Below are 14,580 nucleotides of genomic sequence, written 5' to 3' on the forward strand. Positions count from 1 at the left end.
AGATTTCGGATTAAAATATGATGTTGCGTTATGGGAGGAAAGTTTGTGTATCCTCTGTTTGCACATGTTAAGATTTGATGCTCCCAATATGTATGGAATCGAATTATGAGATTTAACTCACAGTCCGTGAGTATAATAGCCCGTTTGTTACGAAATAATTTATGTTTGATTAATTAATTCGAAAAATACTTTTGAAAACAATAATTAATATTTGGTCAAACTTTTGAAAAGTGTTTCTAAGTATATTTTTCTCAATTTTTTTTCTATGAAAGTACTTTTGGAAAGAAACTATTTTTTTATGTTTCTCAAGAATTGCTTCTGCTTATACTCAAAATTATTTTTCCTTTTAAAAGCTTGGTGAAACACACATTGAAAAAAAATAACTTTTGGCAACAAAAAAAAAGTGCTATTGGCCAAAAAAAGCTTGGCTAAATAGACTAGCAGGACCCATTTGTCCGTGGATTTTTTTTCTTTTGTTTTTCGATTTTTTTTTTTCAAAAACGTGTTTGGCCATGAAATTTGACAAGCTATTGGAGATTTTTCGACAATGAGTTTTTCAGAAGACCCATGTCGTTATACTATTGGTTCAAATATTCCTTTTTTTCGTTAAATTTGTCCAAAGTGGACATCCAATCCTACGTTGCGCTGACATTAGATGAGGTGGATGCCACATGGCTTGCCACCTCAGTGCCCCTAACCTATTTTACCCCTCCCTTCTATTTTTTTCAACACTAATTTTTTTTCCTCCACAACTATTGCCACCATTATCGCTATCATGAAAAATATTATATTTCAAATTTTAGTTTTATATATGGATTAGGGGCGCTGAGGTGGCATGCCATGTGACATCCACTTCATCAAATATCAATGCCACGTATGATTAGATTTTCACCTTGGACAAACTTATCAGAAGAAGAGTTTATTTAAACCAATAATAATACGAATTGGAATATATTTGAACCCAATGTATAACGAAGGATATATTTAAACTTTTTCTCATAGTAGAAGATTATATTTGGCCTTTGCCGTATTTAAAATAAAATCCTAATCCATTTTCCTTTATTACCACACTTACCAAAAAAAATTAAAAACAGATTCCTTATCCAAGAAAAAGTGCAAGAAAAGGTAAAAGTGAAGATAAGTCATTACCAGATGCGTTGAAAGTACGCTCTTTTACTTCCCTTTTTCTCGTGTTAGAATTCCTTCTTCGTGGGTCCCCTTGGCCCTCCTCCAACTATCACCGCCGTTGCATCAATTATATCATCCCTCATATCAACAATCAGATCATCACGGTCAAAACACGAAGGTCCACTTTAACTACGATAAAACCACACACACGTTAACATATCACTCAAATCCTCGGATCTTCTGTATTTCACAATATAAGACCAGCACACTCCCACTCTCTACACTCTACCTATTCATTCTTCACCTTTAGCTTCTGTACTTTCCGGCTATTATTTTTAGGGTTACGGTGAAGTATGGGGGCGGCGTTGTTACCAGATCTAGGGACGGAGATTGTCATTCCGGTATGCGCCGTCATTGGAATAGTGTTCTCGTTAGTTCAATGGTACATTGTCTCGAAAGTGAAGCTGACGCCGGAATCATCTTCTCCGAGCAACAACGGTAAGAATGGGTACGGAGATTACTTGATTGAAGAAGAGGAAGGTATTAATGATCAAAACGTCGTCGCTAAGTGCGCCGAGATACAGAACGCTATCTCTGAAGGTGAGCTAAAAAACCTCTCATTTCAGATCTCCTTAGATTCTTTCCAGATCTGAGTGTTGTGTACTTGCCTTGTCGGTGCTCTTTTCTACTCATTTTGGTGTTAATACTCCCATCGTCCCAATTGTGTGATGTTGTTTGAGCTGGTACGGAGTAAAAAAAAAATAGACGGTTGAAACTTGTGGATTAAAACAAATCATAGACATTTGTGTAGCAATAAATATCTCAGTAAGGATAAGATGAGAAGTTTAAATTTGAATTGTTTCCTTTATATATCCTTTTTGGACAGACTAAAAAGGAAAGTCTAATTTGAGTTTTCGCTGGTTAAAAAAACAAACTTTTTTATGCCTCCAGGAATTTACCTGGTAGTTAAGTGAAGAGAGCCATCTTTATTTTCTGAGCTAGAAGCAGTAGATTTCTCCTAAAGAAGAACAAACCTTTTTTACCGCATCTTTTGTTTATATAATGATTCAAGCTCATATGCTTATCTTTAGTTGAGTTCAACATCTTTTTTTTAATGTGTCATGAATATGTGTTTCTGGAAAGGCTAAAAAGAGTAATCTTTTGACTGGTTACGTGAAAGATAGACATTATAGATGCAATTGTTGATAAGGTCACATATTGGTGTAGGGTTTGTGGTGATAGATATTACCCTCTTGAGGTTGAGGTTTTGAGCTCATTGGTGACTTGAACTTCAACCTCTTGGTTTCGAGGTGAAGGGCCATTCCACTAAGCTGTCTGTTCTTGTTTTCAGTTCACATGAGTATTATGGCACGAGGAAGTACTCATATTTGGTCTGTAAATTAAGTGAAGGACACTGTAGGTGTAGTAATATATCTCCTCGCTTCCTTTTTTATGCTAATCTAACTGTGCTATGTGATATTTGTTCAATTTTATATGTCCTTATCTGCTTATCAAAATTTGTTCATTTATTGATGTAATATTGCTACATTCTACACATGCTATTGCTGTTAATTTAGTGCAGTGTTTGTGCTGTTGTTTTGAACTTACGCTTCTTTTTATTATTTTTTGGCTGTTACCTTACTTGGTTTGTTGCTGGCTCAATCTGTGTATCCCTTTTATAGGCGAAAATTGTGATGCAATATTGAATGGTTGCTGTCTTTTCCTTTAAGGATTTGCTGGCCTGAGTGAGTGTGTAGCCAGCTGCTACGAATTCTTGGATTTTTAAAAGCCTGCTTAAGTCTTTCTTGCGTTGTTTAGATCACTTTTCTTCAAAGGAGATACATGTTGGTGGAACTCTTTTTTTGGTGCTAGAGCTATATATGTAGTCTAGCAATTATTCTGTTTATTTTTCTGCATCTCCTTTTTCACGGGGTTCTATTTTCAACCTTTGCCCATCCCGTTTTACTGAATACTTTAGTCACAGAGAAATTCTGTTATAAATTAATTATATTATTCCTATAGGTTGTGCGTTTCTAATCCAGTTTATTTTTTTGTATTTACCAACACCAAATATCTGATGTGATTGCTGACCGTGGCAGGGGCAACATCCTTCCTGTTCACTGAATATCAGTATGTGGGTATCTTCATGATTGCTTTTGCAATTCTGATCTTCCTTTTCCTCGGCTCTGTTGAGGGATTCAGCACTAAGAGCCAACCATGCACCTACAACAAGGGGAAACTTTGCAAGCCAGCCCTTGCAACTGCCATCTTTAGCACTGTATCATTCTTGCTAGGTGCTGTCACTTCTGTTATTTCTGGTTTCCTTGGGATGAAAATAGCAACTTATGCAAATGCAAGGACAACCCTGGAAGCAAGAAAAGGTGTTGGAAAGGCTTTCATAGTAGCATTCAGATCTGGTGCTGTGATGGGTTTTCTCCTTGCAGCCAATGGTCTCTTGGTACTTTACATTGCGATTAATCTCTTCAAGCTATACTATGGTGATGATTGGGAGGGCCTTTTTGAGGCAATTACTGGATATGGTCTAGGTGGCTCCTCCATGGCTCTTTTTGGTAGAGTTGGTGGTGGTATTTACACCAAGGCTGCTGATGTTGGTGCTGATCTTGTTGGGAAGGTTGAGAGGAACATTCCAGAAGATGATCCCAGAAATCCTGCTGTAAGCTACATGTTTTTCTTTAGGTGTAATTTATGACCTCTTGTAATGAGTATGTCAATAATCTATTCTTAATGTCTTTGCAGGTGATTGCTGACAATGTCGGCGATAATGTTGGGGACATTGCTGGAATGGGGTCTGATCTTTTTGGCTCATATGCTGAAGCATCATGTGCTGCTTTAGTTGTGGCTTCCATCTCGTCTTTTGGAATTAATCATGAATTCACTGCAATGTTGTATCCCCTGCTCATAAGTTCTATGGGTATCCTCATTTGTTTGATCACTACCCTTTTTGCAACTGACTTCTTTGAAATTAAGGCTGTCAAGGAAATTGAACCAGCACTGAAGAACCAGCTTATTATCTCAACTGCTCTTATGACTGTTGGAATTGCAATTGTTACATGGACTTGCCTTCCATCTTCATTTACCATCTTTAATTTTGGAGCTCAGAAGGTTGTGAAGAACTGGTACGTGTCAGATTGTTCTGTTGAATTTTAGCTATTTTATTAGATGCGTGTTTCCAGATTAGCTATTTTATTAGATGCGTGTTTCCAGATGTGACGTTTAGTAGCGAGCTGACACATGGTATTATAAATTGTTAATTGAATATGCCTCGCAATTGCCATTTTTTCATCTTTATACGTTGAACTTCATTTGTTTGGATTTTCAATTTCAAGTAGTATTGTCCTCCTGTGTTTGTATAAAATTGGTACTAGATTATTATTTGGTTGCTAATGCAGGCAACTATTTTTATGTGTGGCTGTTGGTCTTTGGGCTGGACTTATCATTGGGTTTGTCACTGAGTACTACACCAGCAATGCTTACAGGTGGATATCATAGTTCAATTTCATCCTCTGATGTCGTTTTATTGGTTGTTGATATAATATCTGATCGCTTTGACATTCTTTTCCCCTGTTGTTCATGTTTGCAGCCCTGTCCAAGATGTAGCTGACTCCTGCAGGACTGGAGCTGCCACCAATGTTATTTTCGGCCTCGCGCTTGGATACAAATCTGTCATCATTCCAATTTTTGCCATTGCAATAGCTATCTTTGTCAGTTTTAGTTTCGCTGCCATGTATGGTATTGCAGTTGCTGCACTTGGGATGTTGAGCACCATTGCAACTGGATTGGCCATTGATGCATATGGACCTATCAGTGACAATGCTGGAGGCATAGCTGAGATGGCTGGTATGAGCCATCGGATCCGTGAAAGGACAGATGCCCTTGATGCCGCTGGAAACACCACTGCTGCTATTGGAAAGGTTTGTTGCTTTCCAAATTTGTTTTGCTTATTCTTGTGAGCCTTTCTAGTGCATAGTTAAGGAGATCTACAGACGTAAATATTTATGGTAATTGGAGTATTATCAATTTGTGCTTGTCTTCAATCATCTTTTAGTTCGAATCTTGATTGGAATCTCTTTTTTCTTATTTTCGCAATGGAACTTCGTTCGGACACGTTTCATCTCCTTTTTGCTAACATGTGACTCTCATTTCTTTCTAGGGTTTTGCCATTGGATCTGCAGCACTCGTGTCCTTGGCACTGTTTGGTGCTTTTGTGAGTCGGGCTGCAATTACTACAGTTGATGTCTTGACTCCTCAGGTTTTCATTGGTTTGATTGTTGGTGCCATGCTTCCCTACTGGTTCTCTGCCATGACCATGAAGAGTGTGGGTAGTGCAGCTTTGAAGATGGTTGAAGAAGTTCGCAGACAATTTAACACTATTCCTGGTCTCATGGAGGGCACTGCCAAGCCTGATTATGCGACTTGTGTTAAGATTTCAACTGATGCATCTATCAAGGAAATGATCCCCCCAGGTGCTCTAGTCATGCTTACACCCCTCATAGTTGGGATTTTCTTCGGAGTGGAGACTCTCTCAGGTGTTCTTGCTGGTGCTTTGGTTTCGGGTGTTCAGGTATGAGTTGATTCTTTATTTTAACATTTTGGAGCTAAAGTCTTTTTGTGTGTGTGTGTGTGTGTGTATATATATATATATATATATATATACTTTTGATAGAATTGTGTCTAAATTCTGCCCTTCATCATTTTACAGATAGCAATATCTGCATCGAACACTGGTGGTGCATGGGATAATGCCAAGAAGTATATTGAGGTAATGAAAGAAACATCTCTGGTGTAACTTTTTGGTGTTCCATTGCACACAGTTTATTCATTTTAATTTTCCGTCAGGCTGGTGCTTCGGAGCATGCTAGGAGCCTTGGTCCAAAGGGTTCGGACCCACACAAGGCTGCTGTTATTGGTGACACCATTGGCGACCCTCTGAAGGACACTTCAGGCCCATCGCTCAACATTCTGATCAAGCTGATGGCAGTTGAATCTCTTGTGTTTGCTCCATTCTTTGCCACTCATGGTGGTCTGCTTTTCAAGATTTTTTAAGGAGCCTCTGGTTTTTCTTTCCACGACACCCTTTTACTCAAATTTCCCCAAGCATGGGGTTTCCAAGTTAGTTCGTAGGTAGTCAGAGGTTTTAGTTTTGATGAGCTGATGATGATGATGACGATATTTGTCAGCTTGCTTGTACTAGTCTTTTGTTAGTGTATTAGCTTTCATGTTGGGCGGACCTAGTTTCCAATTTTGTTTGTAACGATATTCACGTTTTAAGGAGATGAAGACAAATGTTCACCTTTTGTTTTCTTACACGATGTCAGATTGTTTCTCGACGTGTGATAACCCCACACTCCCCCTTCCATTTTCACTCTTCAATCGGGAAGGAATTAGCAAATATTGAAGGGACTATTACTTTTCTTTGCTTTCTCTTAATTCGGGTAGATCTCCAGTTCAAGATTTATATGACATCTATCTCACATCACGGAAGATTAAAATTGAATTTTGTTACTTTTAGCTTTCAACTGAGTTGACTCCATATGTCTTAACATGATATCAAAGTCCGAAAAGCTTCTGAGTTCGAATAACTAAAGTGTATGTTTTCAGAAGTTAGCAATTTGAACTTCTGGATGAAATAATTCAGGCAATTCAATTAAATTGAAGATATGTTTCACATTTGATAGCAAATTCGAGTGCAACCTTCAGAATTTACACTCGTTGAAGATACTTCCTTGTCCCGAGATATTTTGTTGAGCTCGTTTTTTTTCGAGTCGACAATGGCTTCCTAATAAATTAAATGCATTTTAGGACTTCAGAGTACGTCTACTTGTGCTCAACCAAAATGTTCACATTTGTTATACTTTTACCTACTGAGCAGGGGCGAAGCTATATTGGCCCAAGGATGGTCAACTGAGTACCCGTCGCCGAAAAATTATAAAACTTATAAGGTAAAATATTGATTGTTATCGATTAAAAATTAGACTTTGAACACTCTTGCATAGTCCACTGACAAAGGGTGTTCAAAATTTTCTGGCTTCGCCACTGCTACTGAGTGAGACTCCAGCACAAAGTTGTTCAATTTATGTAATAAGAAGCAATACAACGAGACCTACAAAAAGTTATTGAGTATGTATTATGTAATAAGAAGCAATACAACGAGACCTACAAAAATCAAAAGATTAATTTTTTATTTGTTTAACCGCTCTCAAATAATATATATATACACACATACTTTTACGGCTATAGGCTAAAAATGATCTTTGCGTTAACGGTAAATTTACACGGTATAGCCACTCTCCACATTAACAACTATAAAATAATATATAATATATATATAATTATATATAATATATATATATATATTATATAATTAATGTATATTTTTTTAAATATTTGACTAGCAATTTTTCTAATTATTTTGGGTCGGCCGGCCAAATATGTTAAAAGCCCATCTCTAAACCCCTCACAAGGCCCAGTTGCTTGACTTGCTTCTATTCATGTAAAAATTGCGTGTGGTAGCCACTTTTTAAAGTGGTATTTACTTTTTATCTAGCATTTTTAGTGCTGAGCAAAAGTAGCCACTAGTCTATTAAAAATAATATGAAAAGACGGTGTTGCCCTTTCTTCTATCTCTTTTCCTTCCCAAACCCTCTATCAAAATTTTAAAACCCTTTCTCCCGATCAGAATTTCCCAAACTCCTCTCGTTCTTCTCTTCCCCATGCAGTAAGTTCTTCCCCAACTTATTTGAAAATATCAAAGTTAGTCCTTAATTCCTATTTAAAATGAATGTGTTTCTTTACACAGCACACGAATGCATACATTTCATACAAAAAATATATAAGTATTCGGTTAGGAAGTTCAAGTCAAAGCTTTATTTTCTATTTGGCTTCTTTGAGGGGGAAAACTTCTTATATTATGATGAATCAATATAAAATCCCTCTCACTGCTGCCATAGTATTCTGGATTATCAACTGCTGGACATAGAAATACCAACCATCTCCATTATAAGAATGCTTGTCAAAGAGAGAATTGGTCCTTAAGTTAAAGTTGGAAGTTCAAAAATTAAGGACAGGTAGTCCTTGAGTTAGAGTTGCAAGCACAGAAATTAAGGACATGTAGTCCTGAACTTAGAGTTCAAAGTTCAAAAAATAAGGACATGTAGTCCTGAACTTAGAGTTACAAGCTCAAAAACTAAGGACAAGTAGTCCTTAACTTAGACTTACAAGCTCATAAATTAAGGACAACTAGTCCTGAACTTACAGTAACAAGCTCATAAGTTAAGGACACTTGACCTGGACTTAGAATTGGAAGTTCAAAAATTAAGGACATTTGGTCCTTAACTTAGAGTTCCAAGCACAAAAATTAAGGACAGGTAGTCCTTTACTTAGAGTTACAAGCATAGAAATTAAGGACAGGTAGTCGTGAACTTCGAGTTCCAAATTCAAAAGTTAATGACATGTAGTCCTGAACTTAGAGTTACAAGTTCAAAAGTTAAGGACAGGTAGTCCTAAACTTAAACTTACAAGTTCATAAATTAAGGACAGCTAGTCCTGAACTTACAGTAACAAGCTCATAAGTTAAGGACACTTGATCCTTAATTTTATGAGCAGAAGGTTATTTTTGTCCGGACGAATAAAAATTTATTAAAGCAGTGGCTAAAGACTACTGGCTAATTGTGCACTTGGCCCTCTATGCAACCAGCCCAACCCAGTTCGGCACGTGGAAGATTGATCTCACCATAAGCGATTACTGCAAGCACCAGATCATGAATCGTTGAAACTTCAAAAGGGTGATAGATTTGATAGTACATCAAAATACTCGTCACTTGTACAGCCAAGGTTGTTTTTTAGTTCCTCCGCCATGACAAAGTTGTCCTAATCCAATGACATAATCTTCTAGAGTTACCATTAACACCAAAAAATTTCTCCTTGATTGGCTTTAATCATTCACCATTTTTTCTCCATTCAGAAATATTGGAAGCTGAGGTATATTTTTATTTCCTTTACCTTTGCTTCTTTTTGAGCATTATTGCTCTTGTCTTTAAATGTTCTCCTTTTAGCATTCTGAACTGATGAAAAATCTGATTTTGATTAATGGGCATTTGCTAATTTGATGGGATTTGTAGTTTTTGCACTGATATTTGACTATGGGAAATGCTTCTTCAATGTTAACTCAATACGATATTGAAGATGTCCAGGAGCAGTGCAACCATCTGTGTAAGTCTCTTATTCATCTATTGAATCTCTTGGCCTTAAAAGACAAATTATTTAGTAGTATTATATGAAGTGGTCCCTAATATAGCAGAACGGATGTAGAGGATTCATATAGCCGACCCCAATTCGGATAGTAGTAGTAGTTGTTGTAGTTGTCTTTTTTGCAGTTACTTACTAATGTCCCATAAAATCCAGTTACTCAGCAGGAAATAGTGTCACTGTATGAAAGGTTCTGCCAACTTGATAGGAATTCAAAGGGTTTTATCTATGCTGATGAGTTCCTGTCAGTACCGGAGTTTGCAATGAATCCGCTCTCTCAGGTTTGGGAATAAGTTTCTGTTTTTGTGTTCAACTGTGGTTTTGTATGTATTATGATATTGGGATATGCTTCTTCTATAATTTTGTATGCTCTGTGTGTTTGATATGATTGCTTGGCTCTTTCCAGAGATTACTTAAGATGGTGGACGGCTTGAATTTCAAAGACTTCGTGGCATTTTTGTCAACTTTCAGTGCAAAAGCGAGCATGCAACAGAAAATTGAACGTTGGTTACTAAGCTGATCCTTAATATGCTTTATTTTGTAACTTCAGGAAGATGCTTCTTGATATCAAGAATCTTTAGCTTTTTAAAACATCATTCACTTTTAGTTACATCTGATATTTGCGAATCAATCAACTTGCTGAGGACATTCAGCTAAGTGTACGGGTTTATCGCATTTATTATATTTCCCAAAAATGAATATGTTTAACAAGTTCATTCATTGCCATAATTTTAAAGCACGCTCATTAAAGACATGATCTATCTGGACTAATAAATGACTGTCTGTTAGTCGTTCTAGAATCTGGTTTTGTGTTAGGGGATCTAGGAGTGGTGTTATGTCGTCCATATTGGAAAGTCCATCAAAATGAAAAGCAAGAATTTAAGGATTCCACCTATAGATCAAGTTTATGTTACAAGAAATGCAACATATTTTTCACTGTCCTTGGCAGTCTTCTCACCACTTCACTTACTGGTCTACTGTTTTTATTTTGCAGTTATCTTCAAAGTTTATGATTCTGACTGCAATGGGAAAGTGATGTTCGATGGCATTATAGAAGTGCTTCGGGATTTAACTGGATCATTCATTTCAGACAAGCAAAGAGAGGTATTCGTTACATGCTTTCATCTCCCCCTCTTTCAACTCACTTGTGACTTTATGTGATACAGAGCAAATCACAGTTTAAGCTTCTTATGGAGATAATCTCAAATCTTTATTCTGAACCAATAGGATTTATGGTGTAGAGTTGGAATGTGTTAGGTTTACTGATCACAAAGGTCCAAAATTCTTTGCATCAAAGAAGTAGGTTTAGCTTTATAAATGTGGAGGGTGAAGCCTATGATAGCAGATTTAGTTGCTTTGGAATGTATTACTGAGAGTGGATAACCTTTATGGCTTACATAGCTCATTGAAAACAGTTTTCCGATCTGTTAAGTAAAATAGGTTCGATTAGTTGTAGTTCTACGAACAAAAGCTGTAAGAGAAAGTCTTCCTTCTAAATGATCAGTTATGTGGTACATATAGGCAATTATTTGCTTCAGTTTCTGGAAATAGGAGAAATATATTTGACTCCATTCAGCTTCATAAATGATATGTAATAGCAATCCTAAATTAGATGCCTAGAATATTGTGATTTACTACAATATATTGCTAGGATTTGGTTAACTTTAAGTGATTGGCATCATTCCAAGAATGAAATGCCTATTGGCTCTCCATCTAGCTGTGTTTTTAGTTTCAACTCTCAGCATTTAGTTTTTCTGGAATGAGTATTATTGTAGATAATTTTCTTTTGATATCTCACAGCTCATGACGTGTTTCTTGAGGGATATTAAACTCTGGTTAAAGTCTTAAAATGATTATCACTCTTTCAAAAGAGGAAAAGATATTTAAAGCACTTCTAAAGAAGAACAAGGAATATCACTTCAATAAATTCTTTACCATTGATAGTTCAATGTCTTTTTTGGCTTTTCTTGCTTCTATATTGATTATTCAAAGGCCCCAACGTACCATTAGTTTTTTGTTTCAATGCTTTGGCCTCTTCTCCTCCTCCTCCTCCTCCTCCTCCTCCTCCTCCTATTACACATCTTTGTTATGATATAGGCACTAAAATGGTCTTAATGGACTATTTAGTTTCTACTTTACATGTTTTGGTGACTCACTGCCTTACTGTAGTTCTGACTTGTTAGAAAGGTCTAGCTTTTCTTTTAAAAGAATCTACCCTCAATGAGCAAGCTCTTTATTTTTCTTTTTTGATTTATGAAGTGGGAAGATTAAATGGATCAATTTTTTGGGTAACGTAGCTTTCCTCTAGATGTACCTGTGTGTTGGTTGCTTCTCATAGATTTGCTATAGCTTTTGGCTGACTGATTGGTGCGTTTACATTGCTTTATGTCCATTAATATTTGGACGTCTTTTTATTTCCCTTTTCGGGGGAGATAATATTAGTACGTCTCTTAATATCCTTTCCGAATTAAAATCCTTTTATATTCTGCATCTCATTTGAATTTCATAGCTTGGACTTTTTTTTTTGGTAATTCAACAAATTCTTTAACCATGCGAGATTTGTTTTGTAGGAAGTGCTGAACCAAGTTTTGCATGAGGCTGGCTATACAAGGGACTCCTTATTGCTCTTGGATGATTTCATCCAGGTTTGTTAGTCCTCAATGAATTAGGATCAATAGGAGCGTAGGTGGGGATGGGAACAACTTCTTTCATTTTTAAAAAATCGTCAATTTAGTATCTTACTATATCCTTTAACATAAGCACATACAGATCATATGACAAACTTTTTATCGTTTCTATTACTAAATCCAACTAGAGTGTTAAGTTTCTTTTTCCGCTCTCCCATTTTAGAAGTTCAAGGATATAATGCAATGGAAAATAGTTTAAGGGGGGAAGTTGCCACACAAAAAAAACTTGAAGGGTCTTTGCTCAGTACTCCTCTCATTATTATTAATGCAAATGTGATGATTTATGAAACTACTTACTGATGATTTTTTATTTCCTTCGCAGCAATGAATGTTCTGTTGCATATTTTTCTAAACACGTGCTAGCTTTTATTTTCAGATACTGGACCACCCAGGCATGAAGATGGAGGTGGAAGTTCCAATTGACTAGCTAAGCCAGCAGTTACCTATACTATAATTTAGATGTATCGTTGTAGAAGCACATGCTTGTGTTTTCTATTCTCTTTCTTCAATTTCGTGACCTGAGCTTTCCTCTTCTTTTTGTGTGTGTCTTCTTTTCGGGTTGAGGGACGGGGCGATCAGCCACATAGGTGATGGGATGCTGGAAAGCGGAAACCACCATGAACGGAAACAGAGTAAGCACGTATGTTTGTAACTGAATTTCAGCTTATTCATAAGTTATTTCGCGCTTAATGCCAATGTTCTTTCTTTCTGTCCAACTATTTATGTTGCTTCTATTTCTAATTGCCGTGTTCAGACTATTATATAAAAGAGTAAAGTTGATTGGCTGTGCCACATTGAAGCTCGTTGATTACTTAACGTTGAGATTGATCTTAAGCTCTGATTTTATTCTTTTATGCACAGATGCTTGAAACAGCTCCTGTATTAGTACAAATGTTTGTCGAAAAGGTTTCTGCAAAATTTCTCATTAAATATAAGGCTTCAAAGAAAGCTTGTACAAATCTGGAACTTTATTTAAGGGGCTAGCACCCGCAATGACTTTCTCTAACAATGTCTGAAAACCATTTTCCTGAACAACATGCAGTTTAAGCAGGAATTAGGAATATTTGCCAGTGGCCCGTTTTAGAGCCTAAAAAATGGCAGCCCAATACACAAGGCATCTCGCGTTCACGCAGGGTCTGAGAAAGAGCCGCACCTCAAGGGGTGTGATGTAGACAGCCTACCCGTGACACATTTTAGAGCCTCATGGTTAATATTTGCACATTGGATCTACAAAGAACGTTAGTCTACTAAAGCCTTCAGGATTAGTAAGGACTAAGGATATTTGAAGAAATGTCTTCAAACGGCTACAACAACAATAACAGCATACCCAGTGCGATCCCAAAAGTGAGATTTGGGGAGGATATGATATACGCAGACCTTTCTCTATTTTGTGTGAGGTAGAAAGGATGTTTCCGATGATATCTTCGAATTGCTGAATGAAAGAACCGTATATATGTAAAAGTGTTATTTAAATTATGCTTGTTCTTTTGCAGAAGCAGATCCTGAACTTACAATTAGCGAGTTTCGACTATGACAGTTTGATATATAAACTTTCCTACATATACATACATGATCCAAGTCAAAAACAGTGTGTTGTTAAAATCGCTGTAAAAATATGAAAAAGGCCATATTTTAATTAATTTCTTCAGTCCAAGCTGAATGTCTTTACCACCTTCAGCAGCATGCGTATCCGAACTTAGTCCAAATAGGATTCATTATAATAAGGGAGAACTTAGATTAGCTATTTCGTCATATCTCTTCTTCTCTTCTACTTGTATATTATAAATAATAAACACATACAATGTAACCATACGATAAGTGTGTGAAATACATCAAGAATTATATTGTCTTTTTTATCTTGGCTTTATACGCGAGAAGTAGCAGCTTATTTGGATGGTTGTTTTGTATCATTTCATAATATATCGTATGGTATTGTATTGTATTGATATCGTTTTGATGTATACAATGTTTAGATAGATTGTATTGTTTTTCGTCATTTAATGATGTTATGCACCAACAATATGAAGAATAAATTTATTGCAATATTACAAAGAAAAAGTAAGCTACGAGGTAAAATTATTATATAAAAAGGTAGGATAAAAGATAAAGTATGATTATATAATAATAAGGAAGGGCAAGATGAGAGAAAAAAATAAGGTAACGGCGCGACCACGCCAAATCGATCTTTCCATAAAGTTACGTAACGACGGATAACAATACGCTACAATACAACATGTAACAACCATCCAAACAAGCTTTAAGTATTTGAAAACAAACATAAGTTCCAAGAAGAATAATGCGCAAAAACTAGTACTTAGAAACCTTAAAGTTTAGCATCAAACTGGAAAAGGAAAATTACATAAAAAAGGGTCTTAATGCACTAATGGAAGGAGAAGAAGAGAAAATCACAGACAAGACAAGCAAATGAAAGAGACATATAACTAGCCAGATTCTTCATTCTTCCCACTTCCATTGTTACCATTTTTCTTAGCATTGCCAT

At 36.3% G+C, this 14,580-nt stretch overlaps 2 protein-coding genes across 5 annotated transcripts; both read left to right on the forward strand.

Annotated features, from left to right (window-relative positions):
- The first annotated feature begins 1,317 nt into the window (after positions 1-1,317).
- LOC109208365 (pyrophosphate-energized vacuolar membrane proton pump-like) lies at positions 1,318-6,463 on the forward strand. The gene is made up of 8 exons (XM_019371468.1): positions 1,318-1,728; positions 3,228-3,802; positions 3,886-4,265; positions 4,539-4,625; positions 4,730-5,060; positions 5,300-5,710; positions 5,849-5,908; positions 5,986-6,463. Exons 1-8 carry the CDS (start codon positions 1,482-1,484, stop codon positions 6,190-6,192), a joined length of 2,298 nt encoding a protein of 765 aa, XP_019227013.1. The 5' UTR covers positions 1,318-1,481; the 3' UTR covers positions 6,193-6,463.
- A 2,401-nt stretch (positions 6,464-8,864) lies between these two features.
- LOC109208366 (calcineurin subunit B-like) lies at positions 8,865-13,696 on the forward strand. Of its 4 annotated transcripts, XR_002065154.1 has the most exons (9): positions 8,865-9,126; positions 9,267-9,357; positions 9,550-9,674; positions 9,800-9,896; positions 10,388-10,497; positions 11,964-12,038; positions 12,457-12,720; positions 13,123-13,477; positions 13,574-13,693. XR_002065154.1 is itself a non-coding variant. In XM_019371469.1 (7 exons), exons 2-7 carry the CDS (start codon positions 9,288-9,290, stop codon positions 12,505-12,507), a joined length of 528 nt encoding a protein of 175 aa, XP_019227014.1. In that variant the 5' UTR covers positions 8,865-9,126; positions 9,267-9,287; the 3' UTR covers positions 12,508-13,108. The 4 variants fall into 4 exon arrangements, 1 of the variants encoding a protein (XP_019227014.1); XR_002065155.1 differs by having other exon boundaries at positions 12,457-12,712; positions 13,123-13,696; XR_002065153.1 differs by having other exon boundaries at positions 13,123-13,694.
- The last annotated feature ends 884 nt before the right edge of the window (positions 13,697-14,580 follow it).

The sequence above is a fragment of the Nicotiana attenuata genome, unplaced genomic scaffold, assembly GCF_001879085.1.
Source record: "Nicotiana attenuata strain UT unplaced genomic scaffold, NIATTr2, whole genome shotgun sequence".
Classification (NCBI taxonomy): Eukaryota; Viridiplantae; Streptophyta; class Magnoliopsida; order Solanales; family Solanaceae; genus Nicotiana; species Nicotiana attenuata.